At 47.2% G+C, this 17,108-nt stretch overlaps 1 protein-coding gene across 5 annotated transcripts in view; it reads left to right on the top strand.

Moving 5' to 3' along the window:
- Window positions 1–17,108, top strand: part of CNOT4 (CCR4-NOT transcription complex subunit 4) — a 136,185-nt gene that overhangs the window by 105,479 nt on the left and 13,598 nt on the right. For all 5 annotated transcript variants that reach the window (XM_075558705.1, XM_075558708.1, XM_075558704.1 and 2 more), the window contains 2 exons: window positions 1,289–1,538; window positions 2,734–3,228. In XM_075558705.1, coding sequence (XP_075414820.1) covers window positions 1,289–1,538; window positions 2,734–3,228 — 745 coding nt within the window. The remainder of the gene's footprint in view (window positions 1–1,288; window positions 1,539–2,733; window positions 3,229–17,108) is intronic.

The raw sequence follows: 17,108 nt of genomic DNA, 5'->3' as shown, positions 1-17,108 counted from the left end.
AATAAAATGTTAAACAAAATGATCTTTGTGATTAAAAAATTTTCTTAATAAGTTACAAATAGTTGTGAAAGGAGTCATTTCCAGAAAATTGAATATATTGGCATTTAAAAATAAAAATTACATGGTACTTTAAGGTATAAAAATTTTAAAGAAAAAAAGGAAAAATTAAATATTAGTGTTTCAATACCCTATTTTCTGTTAAAAATATGCTCACGCTCATCTTTACTAATCAGACATTTAAAGTAATTTCTTTGTCCCCTTGAATTTTTGTCATTTTTTAATTTCTATTGCCATCCTGGAGTTTTAGCTTAATGTGATATAGTTTATGCTTAGAAGGCATACACTTCTTTCTCATAAACAGAAAAGGATATATATATATATATATATATATATCTGTCTAAGGATTTAAATGCCACCATTTCTTTGGATTTTCTGTTAGTAGTTTTGATTTGATCAAGACAACACGTTTGTGTAGATTTTGGTAAAATTACATAACCACCAATTTTAAATGGCGAAGTTCTGTTATTGGAAATGCATCAGTGAATGAGATGGACAGAGCCGTTTCAGTGGTCATTTTCAGACACCCCAGGCTAACTTTGGCTGTTGGCAACCTGTGGCCAGGCTCAGCAGCAGTCCATCCCAGTCATGTCCATAAGTAGATGCCAGACAAGGAGGAGGAGTGTGTCATCACTCACCAGCTGAGACACCTAATTTTACCACAAAACCTGCATTAAAAATGTTGTAAAAGCCCCCAATAAAATGATTAAAATGTTTTAAAATACTGTTTCTACATGAGTATGTACAGTACATGCTCCAAAGAGATGATATAAAGATTTATCGTAAAATAAACTTTGAACGGCCTGTCAGTGAGCAACTTGATTAGGTCCCTCTTCAGTGTGAGCACAAGTTATTGGGGATCTCAGGCTCTGCAAAAAGGCTGTCCCCGTCTGAGTGTAACTGATGCGTTATTACTGGGCTCTGGGCAGTCCTCGTGTGGACGGAACACTGGAGCTGGCTGCAGAGAGGGAGGCAGCTTCTTCCTTTGTCAAGCGAGAGAAGGAGGCTCGTGGCAGCAGCGGAGGCCAGCTCGCTGCTTTCCAGCCGCTCAGTGAAGGTGCTGGTGATCTTTCCTCGTGGTTCTCAAAGTCCAGGCTCTCCTAAGAATCTTCAGTTGGCCCAGCTAGAAGACCACTATTCCAACAGCTTTAATCGTAGACCTTTTTAATTGTGGCTTATTCAAATGGATGAACTTGTACCGATTACTAATTTCTTTTCCCGCTTTCTTTAGATATCTCACAGTGATACGCCTTCACCACCACCTGGTTTATCAAAATCCAACCCTGTCATGCCCATCAGCTCATCCAATCACAGCGCACGGTCTCCTTTTGAAGGGGCAGGGACAGAGTCACAGTCTTTATTCTCAGACAACTTCCGCCACCCCAACCCTATCCCCAGCGGGCTGCCTCCTTTTCCCAGCTCCCCACAGACGTCCAGTGACTGGCCGACAGCACCCGAACCACAGAGCCTCTTCACGTCAGGTATGGCTGGGCTGCCGGCGCCCATCTCTCCTCACCGCTGCCTCGCAGATGGCCCCAGGCCCTCTGCTGGGTGTCTGCTTAGCCTTTTCTCCCCGTCCCTTCTACATAGAACAGCCTTTCAAACTATGTGGAGTTGGCAGCTAGGTAAATTAGTCACGGATGCACTGTCATTGAGTCAGTTGGGACTCGTAGCGACCCTGTAGGACAGAGTAGAACTTCTTGTATGGTTTCCGACACTGCAAATCTTTACAGAGTCGGCAGCCTCATCGGTTCTCCTGTGAAGCGAATGGTGGTTTTGAACTACTGACCTTGTGGTTAGCAGCCCAATGAAGGCGTAGCCTACTACATCACTACTGTGTAAATTGCAGTAGGACCCAGAAGTTTCGGTTAAAAGACCGACTTCTCTAGAAACCAAGGTCGATAGCTTCATTCGCCCCAAATAAGCAGCGTTCTTTTCTAGGAAGTACTGGGCGCTTAGGTTTTTAAGCAGGTTCTTACTTGCTAACTTAAGGTTTAGGCACTCCCTCCACCACAACTGATAGAGAAGTAAATGTTTTTGTAATCCAAGGTGTGTCTTAGTATATTTGAGCCATTTCTATTTTTGTTATTCATTGTTTTCTTATTAATATAAAAGATTGCAATGTTAGGGTAACATTGCATTAATAAGCACCTCAGGAAAAAAGCAGTGATGAATAGACATTGTTCCACTAAAGTGTCATTTTTTTCTTATATATTTATAATTATTCATACTTTGTGCTTGATGGGGAACATTTTAAAAATAAACTTTGCTCACTGACTCGACTGAGAGTGAAGATTTTTATATACTGGTAGTACTACTATATGTTATCTGAATGACGTGTTTTAGGCTTCAATTATAAATGACTGAGAGTATAGTTTTGCCTGATGGGCAAAAATTAATTAATGGAATTCAGCTTTTGGAATTAGCTTAAGAAATATATCATAAACAACAGCAAATAAATGAGAAACATTTTTTAATGGCCAGAGGGGCCCACTCCCCACCCCCCTTGAGGTCCTGTTGTAATGATTTCCGGTCACTGTGCCACAAAACCACACAGCTTTTGCGGGGTTTGGTCCGTCTTGAATGTGACACGTTTTGATTTTGAGTAGTGTGGGCGCTTGCTCAGTCTGAGGCAGAGAGTTGACCTTGGGGTAACCACATGTCTCCTCCCCACAGAAACAATCCCAGTGTCGTCCTCTACAGACTGGCAAGCAGCTTTCGGCTTTGGTTCTTCTAAACAACCGGAGGACGACTTGGGATTCGATCCCTTTGATGTCACTCGCAAAGCCTTAGCAGACCTGATTGAGAAGGAACTCTCCGTTCAAGACCAGCCTTCGCTCTCGCCCACCTCCCTCCAGAACTCCTCACACACTACAGCCGCCAAAAGTCCAGGCTCTGGCTTCCTGCATCCCGCTGCATCCGCAAATGCCAACTCTCTCAACAGTACCTTCTCAGTCTTGCCACAGAGGTTCCCTCAGTTCCCGCAGCACCGAGCCGTTTACAATTCCTTCAGTTTCCCAGGCCAGGCTGCCCGCTATCCCTGGATGGCCTTTCCACGCAATAGCATCATGCACTTGAACCACACAGCAAACCCCACCTCAAATAGCAATTTCTTGGACTTGAATCTCCCGCCACAGCACAACACAGGTCTGGGAGGGATCCCTATAGCAGGTAGGTTCCTTTACAGCCTTCAAGAATCTGTGCATCGCTCTTGCCTTTGGGCCGGTGGGTGGCTGCTGTGACGGCAGAAGGGAGGGAGCTACTGAATAACAATTAGAGTACTTATTAGTTTCTGAAATTTTTATGTGCCGGGGAGATTTTCATCGTAATCTAAATTTTTAAAAAGCAAATGAATGCCTTGTAATATTGAGCTTTATACGGATGGTGGAGTATCATACCTCATGATTGTTTAGGAGCATTTGACTCAATAGGACAGTTACCAGCTGCTCAAATGTTATTTAAAATTCAAAACGAAAAAAAAATAAGGGGGGGGGCTCTGAAATGATGGTGCTATAAATACAGCTCAGCCCCCTGATAACAATTCTGAGATTGCATTCTGAAAGCAAAGTGTCGGTAAAAAAAAGTCTTAGCATGGTGACCAGTATGAAGGGTACAGCCACTCTGACTGCTCTCAGCAGTTATTGACCGTGTCTGCTACACACACACACACACACCCACACACACCCCTACCCCCAGCTGTGCGACTCACGGACAGTCAGTAGTCTAGGAGCACTTGTACTGTGAGTTATTTTTACAAGTCATTTTATTGGGGCTCTTACAACTCTTATCACAATCCATACATCCATCAATGTGTAAAGCACACTTATGCATTCGTTGCCCTCATCATTCTCAAAATTCACCTTCCGCTTGGGTTCCTGGAATCAACTCATTTTCTTTTTTTCCTTCCCAGCTCCCCCCTCCCTCATGAACCCTTAATAATTTAAAAATTATTATTTTATCTTATCTTACACTGCCCGGTGTCTCCCTTCACCCACTTTCCTGTGGCCCATGCCCCAGAGAGGAGGTTATGTGTAGATCCCCGTGATTGGTTCCCCCTTTCTACCTCCCTGCCCCCCTTCCCTCCCGGTATGCCACTCTCACCCTTGGTCCTGAGGGGTTCATCTGTCCTAGATTCCCTGTGTTTCCAGATCCCATATGTACCGCTGTGCATCCTCTGGTCTAACCAGGTTTGCAAGGTAGACTTGGGATCATGATAGTTGGGGAGAGGAAGCGTTTAAGAACTAGAGGAAGGTTGTAAGTTTCATTATTGCTACACCGAACCCTCAATGACTCATCTCCTCCCCACTACCCCTCTGCAAGGGATGTCCAGTTGTCTACAGATGGGCATTGATCCCCATCACGCGATCCCCTCATTCACGATGATATGATTTCTCCCCTTCCCCCCCCCCCTGTCCCCCCCCCAGCCTTTGGTGCTCGAAACCTGGTCCCCTTGGCCCTTCATGATCACACATGTTGGTATGTTGCTTCCATGTGGGCTTTGTTGTTTCTGGGCTGTACTCTGAGTTTTACACAGACATAATATCACACATAGACTTTCTGTGTAGAAGAAATTTAAGGAGCACTCTTTGCATTCTTGGTCTGTCATGTTTTTTATTTTTAGGAGGGGTAATGTTAGAGTCCTGTAAGTTTGATATCATCGTACTTCTGGTTCAGTAATTGCTGTCCGTGACGTTTTCAGACCTTTGGATTACTGGTGACTCCAGCTTTCGAGGCGTCTGCTGGGGCGAGGGTTTGTCTTTCTCCTGATTTTCTCCATTTGAGCAGAACAGCCTCGCTGTCTTGCCGGAGCCTCGTAAGTGTGGCAGGGCGCAGCGTGCCGCGGGAAGGTGCTAGTACAGCAAGTTGCTTGATTGGCTGCCTGTTTTCATAAGCAAGGTGGATAAATAGATGCCTAGACGCCCCAGGCTCCCTGACTTTATTCCCTGTGGCACCCACAGCATTGTATTTGCAAGGAAGTTGAATGTCGTGGCTGTTGGTGCCTAACAGTTGACAAGAGAAAGCTCATTTTCACAAACATAACAGCACCGGACTGTGGTGATCTGCGCTTTGGGGCTGACGGTGTCTGTTCACGTGGTGACATTCGTTGGCACCCGATCCAGATTGGCATGGGCTGTTCATCTCCTTCTATGTTGGATTTACTTCCTGAGTTTTCAGTGCCTGGCATCCTTGTCTTCTTCCAATCAAGACAGCATCTTAGAGTACAATCTTTTGTTTCAATCTTTTACATACATGGTAGATTAATGACAACATTAAAAAGTTTACAGTGCAGTTCCCCTAAATAGTTTAAACATTAAAAATAAGGCATTAAATCAGCTAAAGTGAATATTTGGGTCCCTGTCTGACCAACATTGAACTAGGCCGTGTGGGAAATACCAAAGAAACACAAGGTAGCCATACTTTCCAGGAACGTTGCAGTGCACGTGAAGAGAGAACATTCGGAGCCTGTGTGGAAGTGGTCACTGCGACACCGAGCCGCAGGCATGTCCTTGTGCCTCTGGTTGTTGGGGAGGCTTTGTTGCGGAGGTAGGGGTTGGTCTGGGCAGTGCTAATGAGGATTTGCGTTGGCAGCAAGAGGAGAAAGGCTTTGTATGTTGATGGAAACCTGAGTGTAGGCATCGAGGCAGAGGGAGGGGGAGTGTGTCATTGCTTTGGGGTAAGTAGCAGGCTGGTCCTCTCTGACAGGACCCTCTTCTTAGTGTTGTTTGGAGAATGGAGGAGAAGGTGGCTGGCCCCCGGCCGCCAGATTGCATGAGGGGCAGGGTGCCGTGTGCAACACCAGTTCTCAGCTGTCTTCATGTCTTGCTTTTATGCGGCTTATTACACAACCACTTTTGTTAAAGTGTCTCTTCGTCCACTCCCAAAGCCATCAAAGAACAGTTTCAACCCGAGCATTTCAAGCCAGCCTGGCGATGGCACAGCGCGTCGAGGAGTCACTGATGGTGGATGGATGCGGTTGTCCTCCTGTTTGCTACTTGAACCCTTCACCCAAAGTCGGAGATGGTGTGACACTAAATATGATCCTGTCTTTGTGGTTCCTCTTATTTTCCCTTCCACACATGGCACTGAACCATGGAGAATTAATTACCCGCCCTCCCTTTGAAATTCTATGGATTGAGTCGCCAACTGTAGATTATGACTCTTTGGCAGGGCAGGTGAAGGGAGCCTTGTTAGGGCGATACACAACTTGCTTACTATTTCAGTGGTGACTGTGGTTAGCTTGTTATCAGAGTCTATATAAATAGGAAAATACTAGTTTTATTGTACCAGAATGGTTGAAATTATTATCAAGGGTTACACCAGATTCTCTCATAACTTAGAAATATTTAGCAGGCACCCCAGGGGACTGAATATTTCATTGAATAATTTTGGCCAGATGATCTAGGATATTAATAACATTTAGAAATGACAGAGTGAAAATTGGAAACTGATGGACATCTTAGCACTGTCTCATTTGCAGCCGTGTAGTGCCTGGCTAAGGACCCCAGCTGGAAATAAGTCGTGCCTGCACTGGACCATTGCAGGGGCCCCACTCGTGTCTTCCTGTGGCTCCCAGGACAGTTGTTCAGGAAATGTTCCAGAGCGAATGGTATCTCGGTGAGACCTGCTGCTTTAGAGTATGCTTCAACTCTCCCCACATCCCAAAGCCCCTCAGACCACCTCAGCCAGCACACTGACTGTCAAAGTCGGTTCTGACATGCAGTGACCCTGGATAAGGCTGTACTTCTTCACAGGAGCATATCGCTGTATCTTTCTCAAAGCAGCTGTCGGCTTTCAGCTGTCAACTTCATAGTTGACCACCCTGCAGCGCCAAACGTGCGTGTGTCTATTCTTGAGACATGCACCCCAAAACCGAGTCCCTGTCAGAGGTGTCAGCACCTACATATGCAGATAATATATGCAGATGTTTGTGTCTGTTACGCATTTCCATTTAAAATTTATTTGGGGTCTGTTTCAGTTAATTATTAAAGGTTAAGATAACTGAAGCCAGAGGTTTGGCCAGAAATGTGACATCTATTTCATCCTCGCATAATTGGAAGTGGTTCTTACAGCGTTGCTTCCTTAGTGGCGAAAGTGAGCCACATTTTGGGGGGCAGCATGTCCAGTTCACTGTAGAGTGTAGGAGGATTTTTGAAAGAATTCTCGTCGGGACACATTGGCATCCACTTCAGTGTTCTTTATTGGAACCACGTACCTCTGTTTGAACAGTGGCTTCTCCTTTCCCTTGAAATGACCTATCAGTTCAGCTCCTTCATCTTAGGCGTGGCATGCCTCTGGCCCAGAAGCAAGATAGCGTGTTGAGGGCACACCGTTGCTCAGATGGGAAGCTTCCCACTGACAACATAGAGGCCCTCCTTCCTCAGTAGGTCTGGCCTGTGCCTCTTCCTGGCCTTCTCCAGGCTTGCTCTCACGCCTGCAGGGCCCTTCAGCACCAGGACTTTCTCCTGAGTCTGTGGGCCCAGCCCAGGGCTCAGAGTGAGGCTACAGGTGTGGGTCTCAGCACTCTACCACTTAGCCTTTCTTATTGCTGGAGTCCGACGCAAGCCCTCGCGCCCAGGTTCGCTCTGCACAGCGTCTTTGCGGTGGACGTGGGGTGTCAAGGCGTCAAGGAAACCGCCTGTTTGAAGAATCACAGACTCCTGTGGGCACTGCCGGTTTCGCAGATGTGGCCCCACGAGCTCCCGCTGTAAGGTCAGGTCCTTCCGTAACGCTCAGACTACTCTCAACACTGATGATGTATTCAGGAAAACACTGGAGACTCTTTAGGACAGCTCTTCCCCCACGTCTCCAGGTTTGGTTCGTTCCAAGTTTATGCAAGCAAGGACGTTTTCTTTACACTGTCTTTGTTTCTGAGTTAGTGATATTAACAGTGACTTGATTGTTGAGTCACGTGTGGAAGAGTCACTTGGAGTGAAACAGTGACCCATTGTCAGGAGCACTGTGGGGCCTCCTCTCGCTCCGTCAATGGACCCTGGTGGTGGCGGCTCTGATGCCTTTCCAGTCGCTTGAGATGTCTGCATTGAATTATCTGATGCTAGGCATCGACAGGTTACTCTTTAATGTGCAGTGATTTTTCATTTTTAATGTACTTGTTGTGCCTTTAAAACATGGATTTGTAAAGTATTTTCCACCTTCCATAAATTGAGTTTTAATTTTTCTACAAAATAGAATTCACCATTAAGAACATCTGATTTGTTTGTAAGGGGTCTAAGTTGACTTGGAAAAGAAGGGCTTCCCTGGTCTTTTTTTGTTGTGATTTCCCCCTCTTCTATCCCCCTCCCCTTTGCTATATTTATAATCCATAATCTGTTATATGTACTTGTTCTTATCTCTGACATACTGTTAAAATGAAGGGTGTGTGTTCGAGTACCTCTACTTTCCATGGACTTGCTAGATTTATCTTTTAAGACTTGTGTCTACTTCACACCTGGATTCCAACCATTAAGCATGTATTTTATATATATTATCAGAATTCCAAGTATTGAAGCCATGTTTTAAAGGGACTGTTACCAACTCCAGTCACCCATAACTGGACCATGACTGACTTTCCACAGGGGAAGAAGAGGCGAAGGTTCCGACCAGGCCACTGTCAGCCTCTTCCCATTCATTACAGCAAGGACAGCAGCCTCCGGGTCTCCACACTACTGTGGCCTGACAACAGGACTGAGGAGAGGATTAGACTCTGGGGTGCTTGCATGGGCAACTGGACGTTTGCATGACTCCTTTCTGATTTTGTCTGTAATGTATATTCACCGGAAGAGCAATTATAAATGTTCCCCTTGCCTGCGACGAGCGTGTTACTGAGCACTGCTCAGTGTTTCTGCACTAGGCCTTCGCCGCCGCTTCTTGGCCTCAGGATGCTGCCGTTATTCCTCAGGGGCAGTGGTGGTTTCCACTCCTGCAGACAAACCTGTGGTGCTCATCCCGAGCCCGGCCGAGATGAGCTAGACCTGCCCTTACTTTGGCTCTGTTATTGAAAACACACAACAGTAATATAGTAGTTTTCTTGTTTACTAATCTGCCAGCAAGTGGTAATATCCTAATCTGCCCCTGAAGAACATGAACATTAAGAAGAGTGTGTCCATTGGATCCTTGAAAACGTGGCACGGGAACGTGGCGATGTCTCGGAGTGCACAGACAGGTGCCCGCAGTTGCTGTCGCAGTGTGGGTTTAGAGCCTGTGGTGTGAGATACGTGTGCAGACACTGCGTGTTCTCTCGTTTGCACATTTGCACTTTCTTTTTGAATGGTGAATTATACGTCGATGGTCTAAAGCAAACTGTGATCGTTCAAGTGCAGTATAACTCTTCCCCCATTCACTGCCCAGCATACCAGGAAAGGCCTCGAGAACAGAATGACAACTTAGGATCTACTCATTGAAAATGTAACCTTGGGCTCAGCATTGTGTGTAAGGCGCCACTGTAGCAGTTTAAGATTTCTATCCCATCCCCTGCTAAGCAAATAGCGCCATGCCCTTGAGCAGGGGGAGCTGCCCATGATGAGGCAGGTTATGCTAGCTGCTCAGACAGGCGGTGCCTTGCAGGGAAGGTGGTACCAGGGCGTGAGGGCAAAACAAAATGTCTCAAAATCGTTTGAAAGCTTAAGGTGAAAGTCTGATTGGGAGAGTGTGGCCGCACTGCACGGAGAGGGCATGAGACTGCTTGGCTTCCTCCTGAGAGTTAAGAAAACAACGTGGTTTGTGAAAGGTTCTAAAGGACTCCAGGGAATCCAGACAAGAAGCCCGGGGCCTACTGTACCGGTGCTTTCCCAATACTGCAATACAGGGGCCCCACGGTCCGGTCAGCATCCTTCCCTTGAGGCAACAACGAGGTGGAAGAAGTTAACAGACTAGCCACGTGTGTTCTGTTTTTGGTAACATTCAGCATATGTGTCACTCTCCAGTTTGAATTAGAAGTGGCATTAGGACAACATTACAAGAAATTGAAAAATCCAAATAAAGCATTGTTGATTAAACCTCAGCCTTGCATCATAATTGAATTGAATGGTGGCTTTCATTGTATGACGAGAGATGGGGACTTGTAGCTCAAGTCCCTGGGGCGCTTGGCTCCCATAAAGCAGCTTCTCTCCCCCTCCCCCTCCACCAGCCAGCCTGCCTGTCCCTGTGTCCCTCACAGAGCCCGGCTAGCCATTGCTGCCCTGGACTCGCTCTTCAAGGTCAAGAAGCTGCTACTTGACTGGAGTAGCTCTCTGCCCTCCTTAGCCAGGCGGACAGACCGGCAGGTAACTGGCTCACATCAGAGCCCTGGGCCCCAACCGTTAAGTGCTCAGCTGCTAACCCATTAGCTGCTTGGCGGGAGAAAGATGTGGCTGCCCGCTTCCATAAAGATCACAGCCTTCTCGTGGCCCTGTGAGTCTGAAGTCCACTTGATAACCATGGGCTTTGTTTGGGGTTCAGTTTATCCTGAGTAACCTGAGCCCAGAATAAAACCACCAAATAGCCTCCCCACCCAACCTTCTCCTCCCTATTCCTGGCCCTCCATAACCAGGAAAAGGCCTTCGTGGACAATGGGGTTTTATTTTCATGCACACACACAGTGGCTGCAGATCATCTACCTTTAGGTAGCTTAGCAGCTCTTAGACCTTGTAAACCGAAGAATACTTAGCCTCACCTTTCTTGCTTTCTCGGTATTTCATTTGTTATGATTTAAAGAAAAGCACAACTGAAGTGTGAAAGTCATTGTTACCATCAGTGTGATGTTGAAGCACTGACAATGTGCCCACCGCACTGAGGAATTCCCACTCCCAGCAGGCCCGGGATGCAGCCAGATGGCGGCAAAGCTAGAGGCTCCATCAAAAGCTCCAAGTTCGTTTGGGATCAAGCTGCCTGATGGCTCTGTCATCACCCACCAGGAGAGCAAGAGCAGGGTTTGCCTCTACAGCCTTAACCTTTTTAAAGTGACGAGGGTCGCTCGGAGTTAGAATTGGCTCAGGGGCAGTGAGTTTGGCTTGAGTTTGTTTTATCAAACCAGGATTATTTAGCCCGGGGCCTAGACCTCTTTGATGTGACCTGCTCGATTGTGGGCTCGTGTAGATGTGCAGATATGCATGTCTCTGAGCGAAAACCCATACAGACTGTGACGTTCAGACAAGCCTCTAACAGACAGACAACAACAAGCAAAACCAGGAAGGAAGGTGAAGAACCTCTGCTGCAAGTTTTCGAGAGCCTCTGCCAGCAGCGACCCTGGGTTAAGTCACGGCGTAGTTCCCTGATGGCTCTCAAGTGCCTCCCTGCTCCTTCTTCCTAACACTTCTATTGGAACGTGGTTTTCTAATTAATCAGACTTTCCTTTACATTCTCTTTTTGCAATTGTTTTTCCAGGTGGTGATTTTGCATACCTGCCCCCTATTTCAACAAGGCATTGATTAAATATCTGAGTCTAGGTCTTAAGGAACACCCGGCTGAAAAAACAAAACACAAACAATGCAGACTGCATCATCACAGATGACAGTTGAGTAATCATTTCGTTTCAGATAATTTCTTATCAGATCAGTTCTTTCATAAATTTCCACCACAAGGCCAGCCAGAGCAGCCAGGCTCATTTCTTCATGTACCTCTCAGTCATCTCGCTCTGTAACCGTGACAACAAGGGGTCGGAAGTACCTGGACTCCCCTTTTTTCTATATGGTATTGCTTGGAGGGAAGTGAAAGTACCTTAACAGGGAGATGCAGTCATTATTCTGATTTAACGATTTTACAGCCGTGCGTGCGTCTGATTTTCCACTTACTGTCTTGAAGAGCCTCCCATGTTTGTGTTCTTGTAAATGTAAACAACTTGAACACATTTGGTTCGTGTACATTTCTATTTCCACACTCCTATTTGGATGGTATTCCAAGCACCGTCAAGTCTGAGAGAGTCAGAGACAGACAGACTCCATTGGGATGTGTACCTTGCCTGCAAAAGCTCCTAGAGAAAGGGATAAACTCTAGGTTCTTAAACTATTTGTAAACTGGGGCACATTATATCCTGGGTTGAGTTGTTAGGTTTTAGAGATTTTGTTTGATCTTGAATGTTTCCCCCAAATCTACTCAGTTGACTTTTAAGATAGCAATACCAGACAAGGGAAAATACAGTGATTCTTAAGTTACCTTGTGCGGTTGTGGTTAGGTGTTGTCAGGTCAGACTCACAGCGACCCTGTGGCCAGCAGAGGTCATCCTTAGTGATTTGTTTGAAGCCACAGTGCCCACTGCCGTGTTACTGAGGGTCTTTCTCTTGCTCACTAATCCTCTACGTTATCAAAGAGGATGTCCTGCTGGTCCCCCTTGATGACATGCCCATTGTGGAGGATTGTTACTTTGAGGAGAGTCTAAGCGGGAGACGGTCTCGCCTTTCTCACATCTGAGGAACCCAAGACCTAACATAGTATGTCTTTAGTCTACAAAGGAGCCCCCAGTGGCATCGTTCCAGGATGGGCTGTCAACTGCAAGGCCAGCAGTTCAAAACCACCAGCTACTCCGCAGGCGAAAGATGAGGCTTTCTATTGCCGTAAAGAAGAGTTACAGTCTTGGAAAACCCACAAAGATTTGGGTTTTCCCTGTCCCATAGGGTCACTGTGAGTTGACAGCTACTTGATGGCATGAGCTTTGTTTTGGAAGATGATCTCAGGAGTGGGTTCAGTTCTGAATTTGAAGGGGGTGTGGAGACCATAATCTCAGGTTTTCGCCAGTCTCTCAGACCAGCAAGTCTGGTCTTATTTTAAGAATTTGGATTTTGTTCCACATTTTTCTCTCAATCCCTCTGGGACCCTCTACTGTGATCTTGCTCAGAGTAGTTGGTAGTGGTAGGTGGGCACCATCTAGTTCTTTTGATCTCTGACAATGGTTCATGCAGTCCATTTGCCTTTTGGACTCATTGTTTCCTCAAGACGTTGGTGTTTTTGTTTGTTTGCTTGTTTATTTGAACTCTCTTTTTGCTCCAGAGAGGAAGACTGCAATATCTGTAACTTCCTTGGTTGGCCGCGCACAAGCATTTTAAGACTCCAGGTACTACTCGACCACAGCAGGATGTGTAGAGCATCCCCTTTATGGACGGTGACATTCGAGTTGACCTTGATGTCCTCTGAGACTGTGGTCCCTAACCCCCTGGCTTCTTTGGGCCTTTTGACTGAGTAGTGGCGTGAGCCTCCTTGTAATGGATAAAGCCGTGTAGAGGTACTCCCATGGCAGATGGGTTGTGACTGAGTAAGACCCTCTGCTAAAGCGAAAGTAAGAGATTTCAGACACGAAAGTTGGTCTGAACTGATCAAGAGGAAGGCTTCATAAAAGTGTGGGACCTTTTGGAGGATGGCAGAGGAAAGTCATTACAACATGGGAACAGACTGGACAGAAGACCAGAGGCAAGTCATAGCAGTGTCTGAGGAATTTAGAAGGAAGGAGACAGGCTCGTTTGAGGGAAACAGGTCATGAGGGCCCGCTGAGGTAAGGGTGCAAAAGCCCAGAGACTAGGAAGAAGAGTTTAGCCTCAGTGTACCTGTGGTAGAGAGCAAGTAGGTTCTCTACCCCAGGCTGCAACCGGACCATAGCATTCTGCATCGCTGTGGTATTATGTTAGCTGCAACTGACAGCAGTTAGGAAGCGTCTCCAGTATGCCCGTTGCTGGTCAGACTAGAACAGCAGTAGTCAAATCTAGCCGAAATTATGAATTAGAAATCAGGAGGCAACCCCTAGCAATTTGCATACAGAGGTCTCGGAGAAAGGCTCATTTTCAGGATTAACTGGGTTATGGACGCCTCAGTCATTGGCTACTTCTTTAAGACACTTGACTGCAGAGAAGATGAGACAAAACGGGTGCTAAGTAAGTAGTTCATTAGACTCATCTATGGGTACATGCACATTGGAAGGCATTGCTCTACGTTACAGGAGAAAGAAGCCCAAATACTTAAAGGCCGACAGCAAGATTGACGGTGCTGAAGGGGCCGGGTCCTTCCTGTAGGAGAGGTTTAGGAGTTTGATGGATTGAGAGCTGACCTGGGGAAAGTGTAGCATTGAAAAGAACAGATGCGAGACTCTCATGGTGCCTCACTGTGTTTTGCACTGGTGTTGGAGACGGGAGAAAAGGGTGGATTGGGAGCCTACGAAGAAAGGAGATTATATATGAATAGGCCTGAAGAAATCAAAGACGTGCCGAGTAAAGATAGAAATCAAATGAAAGATCCTTAGAGTTTGGAGATGTACTACTTCTTTGTACTTGTGGTTCAGCTCAGAGGACTAGAAGTAGGAAAAGCCAATGTTGACCGTTTGGTTTGCACCTTAGAATGAACAAGCTCATGGTCAAGAACAGGGAGGACCCACTAAGCCAGGAAAGGCCCAGTAGGTGGATGTGATCTTAGATTTTGATGAGGACAAAGAACAAGGAGTGACAGGAGATGGTGGCCAGTGGGAGAACAACTTACCATTGAGGGAAGAGAGGCTGGTGGATAGAGGCCCAACGGGAGAGCTGGAGATTAGACGGAAGACCAGCAGTCCTTTCTTGAGAGTAAGGAGTCAGTGGGAGGGCGAGCTGTCAATGACCCTGGGCACTCAGGGTCATTTCTCCTATAAGTGGACAAGAAACTGCATGAAGACTTCTTATGCAGAGCCTGGGGAGGCCCAGGAACAGGAGGCTTGCGCTGAGGGTTCAGAATTCACCCCAATGGTACTCGGGAAAGCATGCTATATTTCTGTGCAGGAAACGGCTTCAGAATCATCTTCAGTATCAAGCAACTCCTCTACCCCCGCTTCCAAACCTGAGAAAAGGCGGCCTAATTTGTTTGGTTGATGTAGTAAGGTTTTATTGCAGTTTAACTGCATACCACATTTATACAAGGGAGCTTCAAGAATTCCTTATTTCCCCTCGAACTTTCTGAGCCTCCTCATTGTTCCCAATCATCTGTCTGCACGGTGAGACTGTCGCTGGGGGAGGGGGTGGGTGGGAGGGGCAGCATCTGGACGCCTCCAGAGACCAGCTTTCATGGTCATTATTAAAGTGTGTCTGTTTCAAGGATTTCACCGTGTCTCGGGAAGTTAATGCAGGCATCGGGAGCTGTCCCAGTCGGTCTTGGGGATGATTGTTGCCATGCACAGAAATGCTCCCAAAGGCTGTGACAGGAACTCGCGGAACCACTGCAGGGCAGAGACCTGCCTTCCCGAGGAGGTCCAAATGGAAGCCACATCTGGCTGGTTGCACCAGGTCCTTCTGTCTCCATAATCATCAGGGTTATGCATACAAGGATTTGCCGTGCTGACCGACCTAGCCGGTGCTTGCCGCCGCGCTGTGTACATGGCAGGTAGATTCTCCCCTGAGCCCCCCCCGGGAGAAGCTCCACCCACCTCTCCAGAGCTTTCTGATGAATTCGTGTGTTCATGCAGGCTAGATCTTGGTCCACTTTTTCTTCAAAAAAGAGAAGAGGTTCTTATGGAAACCTCATGTCAATGCAATGAGGCCACCATCCCTGTTCTCCTTCACTGTGGTCATGAATTTATCAGAGCAAAGATTTTCATAACTTCTCTCACCAAACGCTACCCCCCCCCACCAAGCACACCCGTCAGTCCGTCCCATGCATGTCACACGCTGCAGAGAGCCTCAGGAATTGATAGTACAGGGGAAGAGTTGGCGTCATAAGGTTCAAAGCTGTAACAGACCTCAGATGAGCTACAACAGCCTGCTCACATTTAACAGGACCCAGACGGATGTAGTCACGTCCTATCAGCCACCTTGCTCTTCTCATCTGCCTTCCCTCTCGTGTCTGTAGACCTCTTCCCTAAATTAAGTTGCATCATGCATTTGATTATGGTCATTTCTCACATTGGGGGTTTCCCTCCCTAGCAGTGTGAATAATGCCTTGAAGACTTTCACAGTGCCCTTCACCTGATGGCTATTCTCACAGGTTGATGGCCTGCCCTCTCAGCCAGTGTGGAATCTGCAGGGATGTGGGAGGGGGTAATCTCTCAGGTTCTCTCACTGCGGATGTGAAACAATTAACCTACCTCCTTGGCTTCTGACACAAGGAATCCACCAGTGGTGCAGTACCATTCCCAGAAGGACTCAGGTGTTCTCTGCAGTGCCAGAGAGCATCTTAGGACCAGCGTGCATCTCGGGTACAGAGAACAACGGTGGCACTCACGCATGCACGTGTGCTGGAGGTGGGAACTCATCTTCCTCTCTGGAGGGCCATCCGCCTGACACCATGTAAGCCTCTGTAAGATGATAGCCCCCCCGCTGGTTGGCATGAGGAAGCAGGGAGAGTGCCACGAGGATGTGTAGACTCCCCTCAGCATGGCCAGGCAAGCTGACCGCAGCCAGCCTCTGCAGCCTTGGCAGCGTGCTGCCCCAAGGAGGGAGGCCAGGGAGACCTCTGTAAGCAGTCCTGCTTTCCGACTGAACCTCTGCTGCCTTTCCACGGGGCCATTTGGGCTGCTGCTGTTGGCAGGCAGTCTGCCATCCTCGAGGTGGTGGCTGTTTCCTTGTTTCCATGCACCGAGGAGTAGAGAACCCAGGTCATAGCTAAGTGTTGCCCTGCCTTTCAGCCCAGGCTTGGATTGCGTGCCGTGGTTCCACCTGTGTTTTCTCTATTGTGAGAGGGAAGTTTTGTTCTCCTGTACGCTTACAGGTCTTGAACTGCCGCTCCTCTGCCTTCCCAGTTTTAGAGTAAGATTTGCTACCAGGTATGTATCTTGTTCCTTCTAACTTGTCAATACAACCTCTTAACCATACTCTTCAGTACGGCCGAAGTGTCAATTCCCAAGACCTCACCTGCGCTTGTTTCGGGAGCCGACTCAAAGCCTAACTCTTGTTCAGAGAGGAGTGCTCATCTCCACTCAGTCTGAGAAGCGCTCGCAGCTACTGTCGGGGACTGCCTTGGGCCTCTTGACAGGTCCTGAGTGTCCTTTTTCAGAGGAGACCACACTCCCCATCTGACCACAAGGTTCCCCGAGTCTCAGGGTTGCCAGCCCTATTGGCTCCCCAGTATAGTAGCAACTAGCCTTTCAACTTACATCTAAACTGGCTTTTGATGTTTAGTGGTCTGAGCCCCCC

Source organism: Tenrec ecaudatus, chromosome 9 (genome assembly GCF_050624435.1).
Source record: "Tenrec ecaudatus isolate mTenEca1 chromosome 9, mTenEca1.hap1, whole genome shotgun sequence".
Lineage (NCBI taxonomy): Eukaryota > Metazoa > Chordata > Mammalia > Afrosoricida > Tenrecidae > Tenrec > Tenrec ecaudatus.
This window is presented reverse-complemented; position numbering and strand designations above follow the sequence as displayed.